At 35.3% G+C, this 19,859-nt stretch overlaps 3 protein-coding genes and 4 non-coding genes across 8 annotated transcripts in view; 3 read left to right on the forward strand and 4 right to left on the reverse strand.

The window, feature by feature from the left end:
- LOC129568194 (mucin-2-like) overlaps nucleotides 1–1,944 on the forward strand; it is a 33,891-nt gene extending 31,947 nt beyond the window's left edge. For both annotated transcript variants that reach the window (XM_055445836.1, XM_055445837.1), the window contains one exon: nucleotides 77–1,944. In XM_055445836.1, coding sequence (XP_055301811.1) covers nucleotides 77–1,492 — 1,416 coding nt within the window. In that variant the 3' untranslated portion in view covers nucleotides 1,493–1,944. The remainder of the gene's footprint in view (nucleotides 1–76) is intronic.
- A 142-nt stretch (nucleotides 1,945–2,086) lies between these two features.
- LOC129568199 (protein Fer3) lies at nucleotides 2,087–7,460 on the reverse strand. The gene is made up of 4 exons (XM_055445843.1): nucleotides 6,598–7,460; nucleotides 6,223–6,355; nucleotides 5,738–5,952; nucleotides 2,087–2,348 (listed from the first exon to the last, which is right to left on the reverse strand). The coding sequence occupies exons 1-4, from the start codon at nucleotides 6,643–6,645 to the stop codon at nucleotides 2,130–2,132; spliced, it is 615 nt and encodes a 204-aa protein (XP_055301818.1). The 5' UTR covers nucleotides 6,646–7,460; the 3' UTR covers nucleotides 2,087–2,129.
- Nucleotides 2,638–2,708, reverse strand: Trnag-gcc (transfer RNA glycine (anticodon GCC)). The gene has a single exon. It is a non-coding gene; the product is annotated as a tRNA-Gly (tRNA).
- Trnag-gcc (transfer RNA glycine (anticodon GCC)) lies at nucleotides 3,730–3,800 on the forward strand. The gene has a single exon. It is a non-coding gene; the product is annotated as a tRNA-Gly (tRNA).
- On the reverse strand, nucleotides 4,229–4,299 carry Trnag-gcc (transfer RNA glycine (anticodon GCC)). The gene has a single exon. It is a non-coding gene; the product is annotated as a tRNA-Gly (tRNA).
- Trnag-gcc (transfer RNA glycine (anticodon GCC)) lies at nucleotides 5,187–5,257 on the reverse strand. Its single transcript has one exon. It is a non-coding gene; the product is annotated as a tRNA-Gly (tRNA).
- Nucleotides 7,461–11,840: 4,380 nt separating the features above from the next.
- Nucleotides 11,841–13,362, forward strand: LOC129568195 (leucine-rich repeat-containing protein 15-like). Its single transcript, XM_055445839.1, has 2 exons — nucleotides 11,841–11,944; nucleotides 12,017–13,362. The coding sequence occupies exon 2, from the start codon at nucleotides 12,097–12,099 to the stop codon at nucleotides 12,970–12,972; it is 876 nt and encodes a 291-aa protein (XP_055301814.1). The 5' UTR covers nucleotides 11,841–11,944; nucleotides 12,017–12,096; the 3' UTR covers nucleotides 12,973–13,362.
- Nucleotides 13,363–19,859: the final 6,497 nt, after the last annotated feature.

A 19,859-nucleotide genomic window follows, 5' to 3' on the forward strand; every position in this document is an offset into this window, starting at 1 on the left:
TATTGAGAGCAAAATGAGTGAAAAAACAAAAATTTTGAGAAAAAAATAACGTGAAAATTGTGTCGTTCCATTTCAGACGATATCTCCACTGTTGAACTCAATTCATAGCTTTGACAAGCACTCGTCAGTTCTGCACAAGGCAGCTTCATCTCCCGCTGCGTCGAGTCGTTGGAACACGGTTCAACCTCCAATTCAAACGACTCCTTTCCCATCAACGACACCACGTTCGAATTTCCAGTCGTTCAATCAATTCCAGAACGGTCAGCCGACATTCTCCAGCGGCAGTGATCTAAAAACATCATCAAGTCAAGATAGTCGTCGCACGCAAAACGAAAATGTATTCGAAACAGATGAAAAACCGGTCCAAAAAACGACGCCAAAACCATTGATAATTGAATTCCAGCCACCGTTTTTGCATCCAATTTTCAATTATAGCGATACAGTGTCGACAACAACAACAAAAAGTACTCCACAATTCGTGCGGCCAATACCAACCACCTCAATTCCACCGTTCATTCAAACAACGGTGAATTCGATTCCCGAAACGCGTCCACCAGTTTCAAACGAGGATCGATTCCGGCCACGGCCAAGTTCAGTGGCAAGCTCTGGCGTTAGTAATTTCGGTGATCGTTTGCGAACTTCATCAACACCGACGCCCACAACGCCCACACCAACACCAAATTTTGTGCCAGTCTTGGCCGAAGAAGGGAAAATAAAAGAACCGCCGACGGTTCTGTTGCCACCGTATGAAACGTTGAACTTGTTTGGCAGTGCATCAACACAAGGGCCGCCAATTTATCGCGAATGGAAATTGCCTGCCAGCAATCTGGAGCCACCGTACGATGAGAATAAAAGTAATGGTGCCATTACAATCTCAAGCGATGAAAATCAAATACCCGTAATTCCACCGCATACGACGATATCAGCCGTCGGTCCATCATTTGTGAACAATGATTTAGTGCCGCCGCTGTTTGAATCGTTCAACAATGTGAAATTGCCGTCAATTTCATTGCAACCGCCAGCCTATTCACCGCTGCCTATGTTCAATGACACTGTACCATCGGCCACAAATCATTCATTCCCATCGTTTAGTGCACTGAATGTCAATTCATTCACCCATAGCAACGACAAATCACAAACACAACGCTCCGTTTCATCAACACCGACGGCTGCCAACAGCATTTCAACGAAACGAAACAGTGAAACAAGCACATTCAATTATGTGGAGTTGAAAAAGAAATTTTCCGTGCCCGAATTTACGTTCCCATTGGAAAATGTCGAGCGACCGAGTTACACCGAAACCAATGCCGTCAATTCATTCCAAATCAAAATTCCTGACGAAGTATCACAGAGTCAGGAGCAACTGGTCAGCGACGGTAGTTCGAATGAAGTGCAACGAAAGCCATGGTATGGCGAAAATGCCAAATGCCCCGAATGTCATCCATCATTTCTAAAGCCTGGCACATGCGAACCATGCATCAAAATTCGATAGATTACCAATTGCCTTACACTCAGTGCATACTAGTTTTTAGTGATCGTTTTTAATTGCATAATTTAAAAAAATATATAACAGAATTGTTCCGTAGGCGCCAAATTCACTCTCCTGCTTTCCACTGTGGATTATTATCATTATGATTAAAACACATTTCAATTTAGCTTACTTTTTATTTTGTAACATTATCTTTCGTCATGTTTATTTACATTTTTCTCTCGCCAGAAAAATATCTCTCGCTTTAATTCACCGAACAGAAAAAGAAAAATTGCGCGCGATTCATTTTTTTTTGTATTGTGTAAATAGCCCTTTATGAAATGAATATATATGATATTACGATTAGTGCCTCTGAATTAGACGATAAGACGAGAAAAATCATTAAACTTTAGCTTACTCTATATATAAATCCAAAATGAAATAAATTAAAGAATTGATCTAACAAAAAAAAAAAACACATAATGTTAACGACATTTTTACTCTTTGTTTTTCGTGCTTCATACTTAATGGATGGTCAACACGGAACTTTCACTTTCGCTTCACTTTCAATTGGAACCAATTTGGTTGAACTTTGTTTTTTTTTTTTCCTCATTCGAAGCTATCGATCGATTTTCGCTCATTTACGTGATTTGGATCATTTTCACTGGTGATTGTATGGCGGTATAAAGTCACGCTGCATCGGTATATGATGATGATGATGATGATGCGACGTTGATGGCGGGTAAGCTAGCTCATTTGCACGATTCGGCTCGTTTGGCGGCGTTCCAGCCAAAATTTCCGTCATAAAACCAATATAGGTGATTGCCAAGCGTAATGTTTCGATTCGAGATAAACGTTTCTCATAAGCGAAAGTTGGCACCTATGGAAAAATTGGAAATATTTCTTCGATTAATTTTTTTTTTGGAAATATCAAGTTATTTTCACTAATGAACTATTGGAAAATCTTGGATTTTGATTGAGAAGTTTGAATTATTTTCGTACTTTTGAACGGATGTCTTGCATTTGTTAATCATGAGGATTTGAAATCTTGAGCTGATTTCGTCTGAAAATAAGTGACTACATGGTGGAATATATAAAATATTACAAAATCTGTTGACTCTTGCCAAGTAAAACAAAAACGTTGACGAAACACAAACAAAAAATATTCTTGCATCGGCCGGGAATCGAACCCGGGTCGCCCGCGTGGCAGGCGAGCATTCTACCACTGAACCACCGATGCTTGTGAATAACGAAGCTGCGACTAAAAGTTGCTTGCGATGATCACATTTTTGTGGAAAAATTGACACGCTTTCAGTTATCAATATATTTGGCCTAATTGACATCAGAAACTAAGTAAATCTTTCTTGCTTTGATTTGGTGGCTGGTTATTATCAATTTGTTTCATTTTACCTAATTTTCTTGTACTATGCCTATATTTTCTGAGACAAAATTTTACTCTTTGTCAATCACAGTTTCAATTATCAAATTCCAAATGATGTAACCTTTGATATTTGACCCATTTTGAAGAAACGTACGTTTCTACTAACTGGCATCAAAAAAGAATTAACAAGAATCATTCATTGATTTGAACATATTTGTGTCATATATCTACTGTTAAAATGAAGCAAATCCATGGCATGAGTGGAAAACGCCTGAAGGTTGTCAATTTATTGTGTCGGCGATCATTCAAATGAGGATCTCATTAATAAAGACATTGGATGAGGTTGGATATTCTTATTATTTACGAAAATCGATGCAACACAAAACCACTTTTATCGAATATAAATATGCATTCTTGCAGCCGATTATTTGTCCTCACCGAATGAACTTCAAGTGAGTTTTCCAAAATAATTGAAATTCAAAGTGAAAAAAACGAAATGGTAAAAGATCTCTTTGTCTTTAAATTTAAAGAGTGGTTATAATTTAAATTATAGGTCGAAGACGTATAGCTGACAAAAATTGCCATTTTTGCATTTAGTGGGAATGAAACCGAAAAATATTATAAGCTTCATCAATTTCGATTGGAATTTTTCGAACGAAAATAGGTGAAATATAGTTTTACAGTTAATCCGACTATATCTTGTCTGTGTCAAAAGAATTGATTCATTGAAATGAAATTTCATTCAACGCGCTATTTATATAACTCGGCCTGACCATTGACACTATTTAGACTAGCGATCCAAAAGAATCGTCGTGATCATTTTAATCGATAAAGATGCCATTCAATGAATCACCGACATTGATCGTTTGGTCTATCACAAGCATCGGTGGTTCAGTGGTAGAATGCTCGCCTGCCACGCGGGCGACCCGGGTTCGATTCCCGGCCGATGCAATTCTTTTTTTTGCCATTTAATTGATTCTCATCAAAACATTGTTATATATTATGTTAAAGCAATTGTTCAGCATTTTCGATAGTTTGAATGGAAAAAATTAAAATTTCATCATTTTTAATGAAATATTAAGATATTCCAAATAAAACGACTAAATTGCGCACTTCATAAAAAATACCAATCGAAATGACCGATATATAATTTATTCGAATAATATTGCGAAGATCGACAAGAAAGCTGAATAAAGAAGGTTGCGAAAAATGAACGAATGAACAGATTTTAATGAAGAAAAACAAAAATAAGACACAATCAAATAACGAAACGTGGAATCGTCTGAATCTGTTTCTATATATTCATTATGATATTGACTGTTTCCAAGTGTGATTAAGCTATAAATAGAAATGTTCTGTCGAAAAATCAAAAAAATAAATGCATCGGCCGGGAATCGAACCCGGGTCGCCCGCGTGGCAGGCGAGCATTCTACCACTGAACCACCGATGCTTGTGATTAAAGAAGTCTCTGGTATAACCAGAGATTGATAGACAGCTCAATGATAATGAACACATGGAGATTTCGTTGCGAAAAATTATCAATCTTCGAGCAAATAACATTTGGTTCGTTTGTCATATCACTTGCACAGCAAAGCATTCCCCAGTGTTATTGTTGTTGTTTTTATGTGGCCACGTCGTCGTTGATAGCGAGCACGAGTAAAAGTAGCAAATAGGCATCTTCGATTTGCCGAATTCTTTTACATCTGAAGATTTTTCCCATACCGAGAACATGACGTATTTGAAACGTCTAACTCCATCTACGGATTTTTCCAGCAGTTGTGTTCTATTGAGTTGCGGTTTCAACTATTTTTGGACGAAATTATCTCAAAAGTATGCTAAAATGAGTTATTTGTCATGCGAACGCTCAAACGACTATTGTTAATGTACGCACTGATTCAGTAGACATGCAATGGTTACTAGATGACAAATACACTCGAGTGCGTGTATTTGCGCGTACATTTCCGGTAGCCGTTTGAGCGTTCGCATAACAAATAACTCATTTTTGTATATTTTCGAGATAATTTCGCCCAAAAATAGTTGAAATCGTTACATGTCTACTCGATTCACAACTACTGGAAAAATCCGTAGATGGAGTTAGACGCCCGTACCAAATATAATCTATTGAAACTCCATATACATGCTCGGAGTATGATTTTTCCCTAGGAACATTGATCTTCTTCAGACATTTCTTTATATGCATCTGCATGAAACCAGTTCAATTAGTTAAAGATGGACCAACTTTTGAGTAATTAGTGTCAAGTAAAATCGAATTGGACTGGCTCTTTTAAAGTAGAACAAAAATATGAAAATCTAGGCGAATAGATCAAAAAATATATTTGCATCGGCCGGGAATCGAACCCGGGTCGCCCGCGTGGCAGGCGAGCATTCTACCACTGAACCACCGATGCTTGTGAGTGAAGAAGTCTCTGTGGTAACCAGAGATTGATAGACAGCTCAATGATAATGAACACATGGAGATTTCGTTGAAAAAATTTGTCAGATTTTTGATTATTTACATAGTGTTGTTTCTCAGTGACGATGTTGTTGTTGTTTTTTGATGTTGCTAAGCATCATTCGTAACTAACACGAGTAACAGTGACACAAATATGTATACATATCTATAAGCTGAATTGGTATACATTTGTAACTATTTTTCCTATCTTTCAACTGTTTCTGAATTGAATTTATAATTGAAGTGCTTGTAATTGAACGATCATTGTAAATTGAAACCAAAATAGAACAAATGCTTAGACAATGAAAAATTGCAAGTTAAACCAGAATGAAAATAGAAAAATCTAGGCAAAAAAATCAAGAAATATTCGTATGGATTGTTGGCTAGAATAAGATTGGATTTGGAAACTGAAAATAAAATTGTTTCAAGCACTCACCTTTCGTCGCAGTTTATCAAATGCTTCGTTCAAATTGAACATTCTTCTACGTTCACGAATGTTAGCTGCGCGTCTCTGAGCCATTGATGCGACTCGTCGTCTGGTTTTCTTGTTTGGTACACTCGCATTTCCATTGGTATTTGTTGCGGTCAATGCACCACGAGGAGACAGACGCTGCGATACTAATCCACCGATTTGTGAACGCGGCCAAAGAGCTACAATTGATTGAATTTTTTTAATTTTTCTGATTCATTTGATAATTTCAAATCAGTTTCATTTGTTGGACTAATTTGAAAACATTGGAAAAACTACTTTAAAGTCTTGAGATTTTAACATCTGAATAAAGAGCACACTATACTGATTGGTGGAGTAAAACTGAAAAAAATGAACAAAAAGAAGCACAAAAAAAAACTTCAACTTACAACAGAAAAGGAAAGTGAAAAATAAAGAAAAAACGAAAAAATAACCCAAAAAAATCATCGCACCTAAATCAGAGCATGGAAATCCCATTAATTCTGGATAAGAAACCATTGGCGGTGGCTGTTCTTGGTTCCAAATCGAAGGTGTGAATGGCGGAGGCACTACGTCTGACATGTAAGATGGTCCGTCGGGATGTTGCTACATTAAAATAAAGTAGAAGAATTGAGCAAATGTGATATAAAGACCAAAATTAATTTGAAAGTTTAATATGTATAGTTATTTCTTATGTGAATGGCGAGATTTATCAATGCTATTAGCGCTAGCTCAATGGCGATTCCTTTTTTTTCGATTGGTTTAATAGTTCAATTCGAAAAGAAATTGTGTTCAAATGTTGTATTTCATCGTGTAATTCAATATTCAGCATAAGATACAAAACTCACCGGAGCAGATTTACTCAAATCCCAATGTTCATTGTTAAATGTGGACATTTTCTGAATATATCTTTGTTGATTTCAACGCGTCCACACCAAATAAATGCTATTATTTAAACTCTTTCTTTAGTAAATAATGAAGTTTTGCAATTATTTCAATTTGCTATAAATTGATGTGGATATTTGCCGAGATATTCTTGTTTTCAATCAACACTCATCGAAATTGTTCGACTTTCAGATGAAAAAGTTTTTTTTTTTAATTCAACTCAAATTTTCTTTCACAAAAACCTCTTTCCGACCACTTTTCCTTTTTCTTTATATTTTCTATATATATTTGTTTAATTTGGTAAGTAAGTTCGTTATTTTAATTGTTCTTCGCTTCACTTTCAATGGCTTTTCATCTATTTTGAATCAAATTTTGGATACTGCTGCTCAATTTATCCACTTTTCCACTAATTCCTTCACAAAATTTCTTTTTCAAACAAAAATATTTTTTCTTCACAAAATTTTCATCATTAAAATCGAAAACAACAATTATTTTTTGACTATGGCTCGAATTCACAGAAAAAAATCCTCCTAATCTCTTAATTCAACCGAAAATGTGCTGATTCAAGGTCTTCAGTGGTATTTCGGCATCGACACCACACGATCTGATATGAAACTGTGATAGTGACCAAAAAATCTGTTTTGAAACTGCGTTCGGAATTATGAATTGATATTTCATCCCCGTCAACAGACGGATGGTGATAGCAGCCATATTGTGTGTTCTTCCTTTGATGGTGTGCATTTTTGCTCTTGTTTTCCTTGCGTTGTGTCTGTGATTTTCCTTGCCTCAGATGCTGTCTGTCGCAGCTGCACCAAACTACCTCGCTTGTCATTGGTTGAATGTGTTGCCTGCGGGGCGGAGCTAAAACACACGTTCCGAAGGGATGACAACGATTCGTTCCAATGTGATTCTGTAGCAAATTCAGTGTTTGGGGTGAAACAACTGCAAATTATTTCATTAGAAAGATAATGAGCGCAATGTTTTTTTATTCTTTTGAACAGAAAAATATGTGTTTGATGCCGGAAACAAATTTGACCTAGTAAATAAATGTTCACTATTTCACTCGAAAGAACGATAATCTTATTATTCAAATGGAGATAAATGTAAGAATTCAAGTGTTTTTCATTTGATTTCTGTTCTTTCGAAGTAGATTGTGCCTTGGAATAATTTTAGAAGTAGAAATCGTGTGTAAAATCGATGATGCATCGATAAAAATGCAACTTGAATGATGAAAATTGTATTGAACGGATTGTTTTACACTTGAAAATAAACATTTTTTTCGTCTAATTCTTCTCGTAAGATTGAAAGTCTTTCAACTAACTGAACATTTCACCCGAAATCAAACGAATATTTCATATGCGTTAATCCGATTCAATTCAAACTACCAAAATCATCTCCTAATACGGCAGAAAATTCTTTGTTTGGCTCTAAAAAACCCTTTATTTTGACTTACTCTAAAGCCACAACCAAAAAAAAACTGGAACAAGTGAAATTTTTTATGCTTAAACCAGTTTAAACTGTTACCTTCATCAGACCAAGTTTCTTTTTTTGTTGAGTCCGAAAATCATGTGTGGAGAATCAATTATGCCGTCAACATTTATTTGCACTTTAAACGATAACTAAAGTGATTCTAAGCGGTTTCGCTTTATTACACTCGCAATAACACTCACCCTCTTCTTTTGACTCGAATCCAGTTTGTCAGCGGTGAACTCGCCCAAGCTAATGTGTTCGCTAAACGCTCAGTCACTGCTCAATTTATGCTGTCGCGTCACACATAACAAGGGTGCTAAATACAGTCGCATTCGAATAGGGTAACAAATATGACGAACGATTATAATTTCAAATTGGATTAATATTAATAATAAACAGAATTTATTGAAGTTGAACAGATTGTTTCGGTGCATGAAAATTGACATTGCCGTAACAATATCTAGAGCCGATTTTAATAAACGAAGTCAAAATGTACGACAAATTTACTGTGGAATACAAAAGGGGATTATTTTGTGATTAAAATTGTATCAAGTGTAACTTGTACGATTGAAATTTATTCTGATTTATACTCAAATGCACTTGCAATATTCGAGCTGGCGAACACACTTCGGTACATTCTACTCAGTAGGATGACAACGATTTTTTTTCGGATGGAATCGAACAAGATTTAAAAACTGAACGAGTGAGTTGCTGAAACAAGTGAACAAAATGTTGCAGTTTTTGTTGCAAAATCGGTGGAGATGAAAGAAAATCAGCTCTTTATATTGTTGCTTTTTGTTGGCTTTTGTTACGCTTGCTCTTTTTGTATCCTCTATTCATGCTGGATTTTCATTTCCTTGTTCATGCTGGATTTTCGTTCTGTTCGTTTGAGATTTGTAATACACCCCATTTTCAAGAGTGGAATAACAAATTAAGTCAGATAATTCCCGGAAATTTGTTTATTTTTGACGTTTGACTTAATATTTTGTCCGCTCTCGCTTCGAACCATATTGGCTTCTTTGCATCAGTTTTTCTGTTCTCTGCCATAGCATTTCATTTCTCCGCATCGTTCTACGTTTCAACCACTGACGCAGATCCCCTTTATTGAAAGCAAACCACCGTCAAATAGGAAAAATATGTCAAAAGTGGAATAAATTGAGATGGTTTAATATATTTTATGCAATCATAATTACCTTTCGCCAAGCCTTATTACGTTCGCATTGTTATGAGTTTGTGTCATCCCAATTCGAATTAGAATTCTTTATTAAAAATTGTGGCTCTGTGAACCATGACAAATCCATTTAGTTCCATTTTTCATGGAATGGATTCACTTATTTGTCACTCCAATTTCATTCTATAGAAGGATCTATTACCGAAACAATGATGTATTGGGTGAAAGCTAAAGTCTATGGACAATGTATTGACTAGTGTATAAGTTGAGAATGAATTTAACTTTATTTGCCAAACTCTATATATTAATCTGCTCGATAGAGTGCATTATATTAAAAGAACAACTCCATTCGGTATCAGGCTGTCGGTGCAACGTTGCAACAAGAAAAATACCTTCAAAACATTTGAGAAAATATTCGAAACATGCTTTGGCTCAAACCAAAGAAACACAAAACGAATTTATCTACTACGATCGACAAAAAAAAATTTATTTTAATGTAAATATGTAAAGTTCAAGTTGGAGGCATATTTACTACAAACCATAGTGAGCTATAACGAATGTGTGTCTGTGTTAGTCAAAGAGTAAAAGTATGGCATTGCACACAGTGTCCAGGTGACGCTCTTTTTGCCAAATCAGTACTGGGTTCTTCGTACCCTGTATGTTTCATATGGCGTTTGTATCAACATTAGAGACTAAAACAAAACTCATTCATCATGATGATATGAAAATATGCATATTTTACAGCCATTAAATTGATTGGACAAGTGTGTCCATAATGAGAGAGGTAAAAAGAGAAATGAGCCTGAAAATTGACAAAGGAATTCATCAAAAAAAAAAACTATGCTTGGAGTTTGAAGAGTGATTTATGTATCAAATGCTTAATCCGTTCATTCAAATTCTTTTCGTATGAAACAACTAATCCCTGTTTTAGTCAAGATAGCGATCATGATTACCATAACTTTTGGTTCATTGCGCTTGTGTCGCTCGTGCTCCTCGTTTATTATGTATCGTGTACTTAGTGGCGCCTAATTGCGCTGATTACTCTCATCAAATGTATCAATTCAATGTACCGAAACCGAAGAATATTGTCTCTGCGTGATTCCGTATTTGTGCGTTTTCATTCAATTTTATTCGAAATATCTAAAACGCGCTCCATTTGGTTTGTTAAATGACTTTTGATTTAGTATAAAAAGACAGGTGAATCTGAGGCACAACCATCAGTTCTCAAAGTTCTTTTGAAACAATCAGTTTGAAGAAAAGAAAAACCAGTACTAATCATGATGAAAATCGTTGTAATCTTTGCACTTTTGTTGGTTGTAACTGCTGTCCAAATCCAAGGCTGTTCTTCTGTTCCAGTTGCTGGATTGGCTAGTGCAGTGGTTGAAGCAGCTAGTGGAGTGGTTAGTACAGTGTCTAGAGTAGCTACTGGATTTATTGGCAAACTCCAAAATGCCGCAAGAAATATTGGGCAATCCACATCAAAAGTGGTGCAAACCGCAGCAGAAATGGTGCCAATAAACAGAGAAGGTGATATTGCGTTTGGAAGAAGAAGATCTTAAACATTTTATCAAGATCGGTTATGAATTATACAACAGAATTATGTTAGTTTTATTCATTTGAATAATAAATTGTCAATCTGTGCAACCAAGCAGTTCAAAAGTTATCTTTTATTCCATAGAGTTTTTCATTTTTCAGAACGATAAAAACGAATAAGTATTTGGGAAACGAATTCATTATACGGTTCATCAAAAGTTACAAAACGCTAAGAAAATTGTGCAGTTATCAAAGATAACGAGAATATGCTTCTTGGGCGATTACAAAATAAATAGATTGTTACTGAACACAAATGGCAATTATGCCTTGAAATGAAGAATCTGATATAAAATTGTGTCGAAATTAATTATTGAATATGAACCATTGCGACAAATAAATTCCCTCAGAATATTTTAGTTTCAAAGTGCAACATGAAATTTGTTTTATACAAAGTTGTTGTACTCCATATGAAAAAAACTTTAAAAATACATTGGAAAATGAAAAAAAAAAAAAAATTTGTGTGTAATTATCATTATTTTTAAGCACCAATTAAACTGATTTCAATATTTGAAGAACTTTTTTCGTGTGACACACCATAAATATAATGAAAATCAACTTTCGTTGAAATCTCTCGTCGATTTCATGTTGTTCTGTGTCATTTCCGTTCAGTTAAATGACAAACAATTGTTTGGCCAATTGAAATCACAAGTGGCTGCTTATCAAATGAGCTATTTTTGTAACTCAAAGAATTTCCTTTTGATACAGAATCAAAAAACAAAACAAAACAAACATGAATTGGATTTCTCAATCTGGAATAGAACAAAGTGTTGATACATGGAATTTATATTCGTAAATGTTATGCTTCGGATATGCATATCAGGCTGTTGTTCCGATAAAATTATTTATAACTCATAGTGAAACGATGTTAAAAACATTGCTTTGATCACATGAGCTGTGAAAAAAACCACAGATTAAAAGGAAATTTAACTGTAGAGATGAGATATTGTCGTATAAATTCAGTTAAACTTGAATCTTCAATGAATTTAAATGCTCAAATTAAAAATTGCTTGCTCGTTTGTTTCACACTGATCGTTTTCAATATTGCCCCATTAATGATGGGCCATTAATCTAATGAGGTGAGATTATGATAAAAAAAAAAACTAAACTGTAAATCATTGTTTTGATTTTAATATTAAAAATAATTGTAGCTTGATTTCGATTAACTAATTTTAAAAGGATAAATAAAGAAGAAGGAAAAAGAGGAAACATTTTGGTGAATGGAAACAAAATGAGATCGACTTCGATTCCTCTAATTTTAGCCGTTATTTGGATTGGATGTGATTGTGCCAAAAATGCCATCAATTCGTGTATTTATTCTTCGGGCAAGAATGTTGTGACTTTCATTTGTTCAGATTACAAAAATGAGCGGCTTTTCCATGCCAGTACCACACATCGTTGTGATGAAGGAGACGTTGATTTGGAGTTCAACAAAGCGAACATCAAAACAGTTGACTTTCACAATTGTGAATTACAGCATATACCCAGAGAATTGTATGAGGAATACGGCGGGATTCAAGTGTTAAACATATCCCATTTAGGATTGAAGTGGTTGTACCTGGAAGAAGCTCGCAGATTGGTCAAACTGTTTGCATCACACAACAAGTTGAGAATGATTCCAGAACATTTAGGTGGAATCAAAGTGATTGATCTGTCGCATAATGAAATCGATGACAACGCTTCGGATATTTCTGAATTTTCTCGCAAAAATTTATTCCTAGAGAGTAACAAAGTTTTTCAACTGAATTTGTCGTATAATCAATTTAGTAAATTGAGCGCTGGAATATTTGGAAAATTCAAGAATTTACGCCATTTAAATATGTCACACAATCGCATCACGAAAATTGAGCCGAAGACGTTGATGCATCAAACGAAATTGGAATCACTAGTGCTGTCGTACAATTTGTTGATTACAATAAGCAATAATATTTTTCCATTCCAATCGAAACACCTGAAATCGCTATTCATTGAAGGCAATAATCTACTGCAAACGATGAGCGGCTTTACACCATCGAACTATCCCAATTTGGTGATTATCAATACGAAGAAGATTAAGGTAGATCAATCAAAAAATATTTCCAATAAAGTGATGATCGTGAAGCACTAAAAATAATTTCTGATGTTATCGATTCTGTAAATGTTCATAAGTTGTCTTTGATTTGAGTAAAAGCTGAATTGATTCAACCGAATCGACAAACTGATGTTTTTATTTTCTATGGAATAAACGAATGACTGAACAAAATGTTCTGTTTTAATAAGTATCACACTCCGTTAGATGGCGGCAAAACAATCACATAGAATGCAACTTCCAGTTTGAATGATGGAATGACTGGAATTGACCTTTGACAACTGTCGTTAAGGATAATCAGTCACAAGTCACATTGTTTCAACGAAATTTGTTTTAGATACACTCGATCGGCTGCTCGATCATCGTTTGGTATTCGTTTAATGTAGCAAAAAGTCTTTTGAACATTTATTGTAATTTAAAATAAATAAAAGTGAAAATTTAAGGAATATTGTATCAAATTTTCATTTTATAATTCCAACACTCCGAAACAAAAGCAACGTTCAATATAAAAAAGGAATCAGCAACGATGAGTGGAAACTCATTTGTGTATGAAAACACTTATGTGAGAAAAATCCGCGGTTTGTACTTGGATTCGAAAACGTCCGATGTGAACTTTGTATTTGATGTCGATACCGATCATTCAGAGAAGGTTCCGGCACATAAGGCTATTCTATCGCTTGATAATCCAGTGTTCGATGCGATGTTCTACGGTCCGGTAAAGGAAGGAAGCGATATCCCGATTGCAGATGCTTGTGCCGCCGCATTCAAAGAGTTTCTTCAATTTTTCTACTTGGATGAGGTGCGACTATCAGCCGAGCATATCGTGCAAGTGATCAATCTATGCAAAAAGTACGAAATGGACGAGTGCATGAAGCCATGTAGAACAACACTGCAAAAATCATTGACCATTGATGATATGTGCGCTGGCTATAGCATCGCTTTGGTTCTTGAGCAGAAGGAACTGGTCGAATTTTGTGAGGATAAAATAAAAGCAAATGCACAAGGAATAATGGCATCAGAGAGTTTTCTTGAGGCTGGGCGAAATTTGCTGGAGAAAATATTGACTCTGGTATCATTCAGTTGGAGCGCCTTGGAGAAAATCATGGCATGCATGGAATGGGCCAAAGCCGAATGCAGTCGAAGCAACTTGGAGACGAGCCCAGGGAATTTAAGAACACAGCTCGGTGGACTATACAATCGAATCCCATTTGAAAAACTCACCTTGGATCAATTTTCGCAGTACATTGCTGCATACGATGGATTTTTCAATGCCGAAGAAATTGTTGCGATGAATAATAGAATCCAACTTCAGAATCAACTATCACAATCCAAAATCCGTCAATATTATTTAAAGCGCACAAATAACGTTGAGTTAAGCGGAATAGAAAATCACAAACAAGCGCTATTAGAAGCAAAGAGATTGAAACATGCAGCAGACGCTGAAACGGATGATTTGTTACAAGCTAGTTTGTATACAGAAGCAATTGTATATTATCTGATGACCGGTATCGCAATGGAGCGAGATGCAGTCACGAAAGAGTCAGCGTTTGCGATGTACAGAGACACTCTTAGTTTTGCAAAATACATGGCTAAGAAATATCAAAGTCAGCAACAACAATTTTCACGTCAAGGGAACATTCACAGTAAATTGGCAATTCTAAATTTAAGATGTCAATCGTTAACCTATTTAAAATTGTTCAAATTAAAGAGAAGTCTACTTGAGCTTGGGCTTGAGATCTCGGAATTTGACGAATGCCAAAAAATTATATTAGTATATTTATCGACAAGTCATAAGCTATGGGAATTGGCTGATATGACAGTTATCAATGGAAATCATGCAGATTTCTTCATTGGACTTGATCTTGAACATGGACCAATTACACTGCACTGCTCACTCAGCGAACTGGTCAAATATGTTCAAGACGGTATACAAAAACTCAAACAAATGCGAGTCGACGATTGACTTTAATTTGTAGCAACTGTAATGTTTTCAATTTCATTATTTCACTGCTATGAAACATAAGAAGAAAAGTGAACCAACACTTTACACAAAGGATAGAACCAATGGAATTTATAATAATATTTACTGATTATTATTTTTACTTTCACACTTATTAAACACAAAAATTAAGGAGAACATAATTATCTATTGAATCTACCTCTTATAATCTCAAATCAATTATAAAAATAATTTATTTGAAATGTAATCCATGACAAAGAGCATTCAATAATATCCCCACTTTTTGGATTTTTCTTCATTTATTTTTGTTTATTAAGCTAAAATCGAGTGAAAACTTATTTTCATACTGAGATACACTTTGTTTAGCTCAAAGAACCTTATATTCAAAATGCATAACCGATCGCGTCTAAATATGATCCATTTTTTTCTTCAAACGATATGTCTTAAACCGAATTTCTTCTTGAAACCGTTCAAGTCGTCTAGTTATAATCTGGAAAGTGGCTTAACACCATCGAACTATCCCAATTTGGTGATTATGAGTACGAAGAAGATTAAGGTAGATCAATCAAAAAATATTTCCGATAAAGTGATGATCGTGAAGCACTAAAAATAATTTCTGATGCTATCGATTCTGTAAATGTTCATAAGTTGTTTTTGATTTGAGTAAAAGGTGAATTGATTCAACCGAATCGACAAACTGATGCTTTTATTTTCTATGGAATAAACGAATGACTGAACAAAATGTTCTACCGTCAAATGCACTTTTTAATAAGTAACACACTCCGTTAGATGGCGGCAAAACAACCACATAGAATGCAACTTCCAGTTTGAATGATGGAATGACTGGAATTGACCTTTGACAACTGTCGTTAAGGATAATCAGTCACAAGTCACATTGTTTCAACGAAATTTGTTTTAGATACACTCGATCGGCTGCTCGATCATCGTTTGTTATTCATTTAATGTAGCAAAAAGTCTTGTGAACATTTATTGTAATTTAAAATAAATAAAAGTGAAAATTTAAGGAATATTGTGCCAAATCTTCATTTATCCGTCGATATTAGAATAATTTATTAGAAACGTCGGTGTTTCAAACACAATTCCAACACTCCGAAACAAAAGCAACATTCAATATAAAAAAGGAATCAGCAACGATGAGTGGAAGATCATTTGTGTATGAAAACACTTATGTGAGAAAAATCCGCGGTTTGTACTTTGATTCGAGAACGTCCGATGTGAACTTTGTATTTGATGTCGATACCGATCATCCAGAGAAGGTTCCGGCACATAAGGCTATTCTATCGCTTCATAATGCCGCGTTCGATGCGATGTTCTACGGTCCAGTGAAGGAAGGAAGTGATATCCCTATTTCAGATGCTTGTGCCGCCGCATTCAAAGAGTTTCTTCAATTTTTCTACTTAGATGAGGTGCGACTATCAACCGAGCATATCGTGCAAGTGATCAATCTATGCAAAAAGTACGAAATGGATGAGTGCATGGAGGCATGTGAAACAACACTGCAAAAATCATTGATCATTGATGATATGTGCTCTGGCTATAGCATCGCTTTGGTTCTTGAGCAAAAGAATTTGACCGAGTTTTGTGAGGATAAAATAAAAACGAATGCACAAGAAATAATAAAATCAAAGAGTTTTCTTGAGGCTGGACGCACGTTGTTGGAGAAAATATTGACTCTGGTATCATCGAGTTGGCACGCTTCGGAAACGGTCATGGCATGTATGGAATGGGCTAAGGCCGAATGCAGTCGAAATAACTTGGAGACGAGCCCAGAGAATTTAAGAACTCAGCTGGGTGAGATATGCAATCGAATTCCATTTGAAAAACTCACATTGGATCAATTTTCGCAGCACGCTGCCGCATACGATGGATTTTTCAATGCCGAAGAAATTGTAGCGATGAATAATAGAATCCAACTTCATTCCAGAGTTTATTATTCGTATTTCGAGCGCACAAACGACGATGAATTAATAGAAATGCAAGGTTATCGTCAAACGTTATCAGAAGCAAGGAGGCTGAAACATGCAGCAGACGCTGTAAAAAGTGGTTTGTCTCATGCTATTTTACATACAGAAGCAGCTATACATTTTCTGATGACCGGTATCGCAATGGAGCGAGATGCAATTACGAAAAAGAAAACATTTAAGATGTACAATAACAGTAAGATGTACTTGAAGTACATGGCTCAGAAATATCAAAATCAGCAATTACGACTTACACGTAAAGGGAACATTCACAGTAAATTGTCAATTCTGAATTTGAGATGCCAATCGTTATTAAACTTGAAATTCTACAAATTGAAGAAATACGAGGTCGAGCTGTCAGAAATTAACGAACACCCAGAAACGTTATCTGCATATTTATCAGAAAGTCATGAGCTATGGGACTTGGCCGATTCGACAGTTATCAATGGAAACTATAAGGATTTCTTTATTGCACTTGATCATGAACATGGACCAATTACACTGCACAGCTCACTCAGCGAACTGGTCAAATATGTTCAAGACGGTATACAGAAACTAAAATAGATGTGAGTCAACGATCTACTTTCGTTATACCATTGCAGAAGGTGTACTCCGTGAATGGTGAAAACAACATTTTCCTCTTTCATTCGAAAATTAGATTGCATTTTGCTACAATTGTGAATCAATTATGAAAAATAGCTTAAATATAATAAAATTAATGACAAAAAGCATTCAATAAAGATTCCTGATTAATTTCTCTTCGAGATTTTCATTTTAGTAAAAACTGGAAACATTTCTTTATTTTCCCTTGTTTGTTCTTCATTCCAGTCAAAAATTAAGTGTAAAATTATTTATTTTTGTACTGAAACACACACTTCGATCAGTTCTAAACACCTTTTATTCATATGACAAATGCGGATACATTTGAATTTATTTTCATAAACAAATTGCAACTAAAAATAAACAATTGAACATTCCAGAAAAACGATTTAGATTCAAAACAATTTCATTGTACGTGACTGTTGATGAATCATCCAAAACCCTCAACAGATTCCGTCTATTGTTCGAAAGATGACGCTGTGAGTCGGTTATTGGAACCAACGTATCAAATACACGTACAGTTTCAAATTGTGATACGTTGAATTTGGCGCGTTTTTTTATTATCATTGTGTATCTCATAGCGTATAGAGCAGTAAATGACGACCAGCTGTGGCAATTGCGTTCGTTGAATTTGGTTTCGTAAGCAGAGAATAATACGGTATCCGCATTGGAATCAAAACAAAGTGAAACGAACACGAAGTATGATGTGATGTGACGCATGCGACGCAAGCGCTTGGTGTAAAAATTAAGGTGAACGCGGTTTGCGTTCATTAAAATTGTTCTCTAGCACGAGCTAACCGTGGCGTGTGTGTGTGTGATTGTAATAAGGTCGCGATTGTTCATAAATGCGTAGCAGCAGCACACACAACACAGCGAATGAGAAAAAAAAAACGCGCGCTCCGTTGAAGGCAGCACGCGCGCTATTTATCTCTTTCGTGCTGCCGCACGTAGCCAACGATTGCGATATATTTTTGTAAACATTCGATTCGCGTACGAATTTGACGTATTGCAAATAATATCAGACACACAGAGGCTGCGAAAGAGTACAGCACAACATAACGAAAATGCGAAGTAAAAGTTTTTATAAAATATCGCAACAGGCTTGAAAATGAGTAAGAATTTTATTTAATCATTGATGAAAAGTGGAAAAATTCAAAACCAATTTTTGTGGCTTTTCATCGACAGACAATTTTTAGTTTGATTTGATAAAAAGAGACGTGGTTTATCAAAGCCACTATCATACGCAGTATGTAACAAGTGATTAGTTGATTTTGTTTTTTTTTTTAATCAGGCAAAGATCTGTTCGCTGAGAAGGTCATACACTCATATCTCGCTCATCAGGTGGGTTTCAATATCATTTTTGATTCGTTTCACTGACACTTCATGTTCACAATGTTTGCGATACAGTTTTTAGCAAAATTCGTGCACACACAGCAAATGAATGAAATTGCAATACGTCATGCGGTGGTGTGAACATGTGTGTTTACGTTTTTCTCAGCGAGACAGAGAGAGAAAGAGAGAGAGAGAGAGAGAAATTTTGTTGGTGAATTCATGGCTGTCATCAACACACAAAAATACACTGACTGAGTGCTACGGCCTGATATGCACGTACGTCGAACACACAAACGCACGTCAACAAACGACCAAATACGCACGAATGAGAGAGAGAGAGGAGGTAAACACACAATTAAAATGAAAACATAATCAAAACGTCATTATACAGCCAAAACAGTCAGTCGATCGACTTTCTTCACGATTCAAACACAAAGTGATCATTTTTATTTTCCTTTTATTTTCTTCTGTTTTGTGGATGAATGTTTGGAATTGGACAATTAACAGTGACTGGAGAGAGTTTCGGTGGTGATCGCAATGGCTCATCGGTTGGATTCTCGATAAAAGGTAGTATCGACAGGTATTTGCAAAGGTTTTTTTTTCATTAGTTTTTAAATAAAGACAAACAAATCAAACTCAAATGACCTCTTTATGAGCGGTGAATAGAACCAATCGAATTTTTCCCCTGAAGCAATGAAATAAACATCAAATTCATTCTTCAAATGGAGTTAATTGTATTTGGTGCGAATTTTTGCTTCAGTTGTGTTCCACTATTTTAGTTTGCTCAATTTGACCTTTTTTGGACGAATTGATGCAATTAAAGTGCACTTTTTTTTTCGTTCATGAGAAATGAGTCGAACTGTCAAGTCGACCAAGGTAAGTATCAGTTTGGTTTTCAATACTTTTGTTCCAATTGGATTTTCAGTAAAAAACCTCTTTTATGATGATTAAATAAAGAATAGCGAAAATTGTGTGTTGATTTAATAAAGAATTGCAATAATTTTGTGTTGATTTTTAGAAAATTGATTTTATAAGATTGACTTGAGAAAATA

This window comes from Sitodiplosis mosellana, unplaced genomic scaffold (genome assembly GCF_009176505.1).
Source record: "Sitodiplosis mosellana isolate CC-2019 unplaced genomic scaffold, AAFC_SMos_1.0 Smas_scaffold_17, whole genome shotgun sequence".
In the NCBI taxonomy this organism is placed as follows: domain Eukaryota; kingdom Metazoa; phylum Arthropoda; class Insecta; order Diptera; family Cecidomyiidae; genus Sitodiplosis; species Sitodiplosis mosellana.

Excerpts from the sequence above, each read along its gene's own strand:
- LOC129568199 (XM_055445843.1), bottom strand. The coding sequence starts at position 6,645 with ATGTCCACATTTAACAATGAACATTGGGATTTGAGTAAATCTGCTCCG. Across the intron at positions 6,356-6,597 it reads ATTTGAGTAAATCTGCTCCG|CAACATCCCGACGGACCATC; the intron begins GTGAGTTTTGTA and ends ATTTTAATGTAG. Across the intron at positions 5,953-6,222 it reads ATTTCCATGCTCTGATTTAG|CTCTTTGGCCGCGTTCACAA; the intron begins GTGCGATGATTT and ends AATCAATTGTAG.
- LOC129568195 (XM_055445839.1), top strand. The coding sequence starts at position 12,097 with ATGAGATCGACTTCGATTCCTCTAATTTTAGCCGTTATTTGGATTGGA.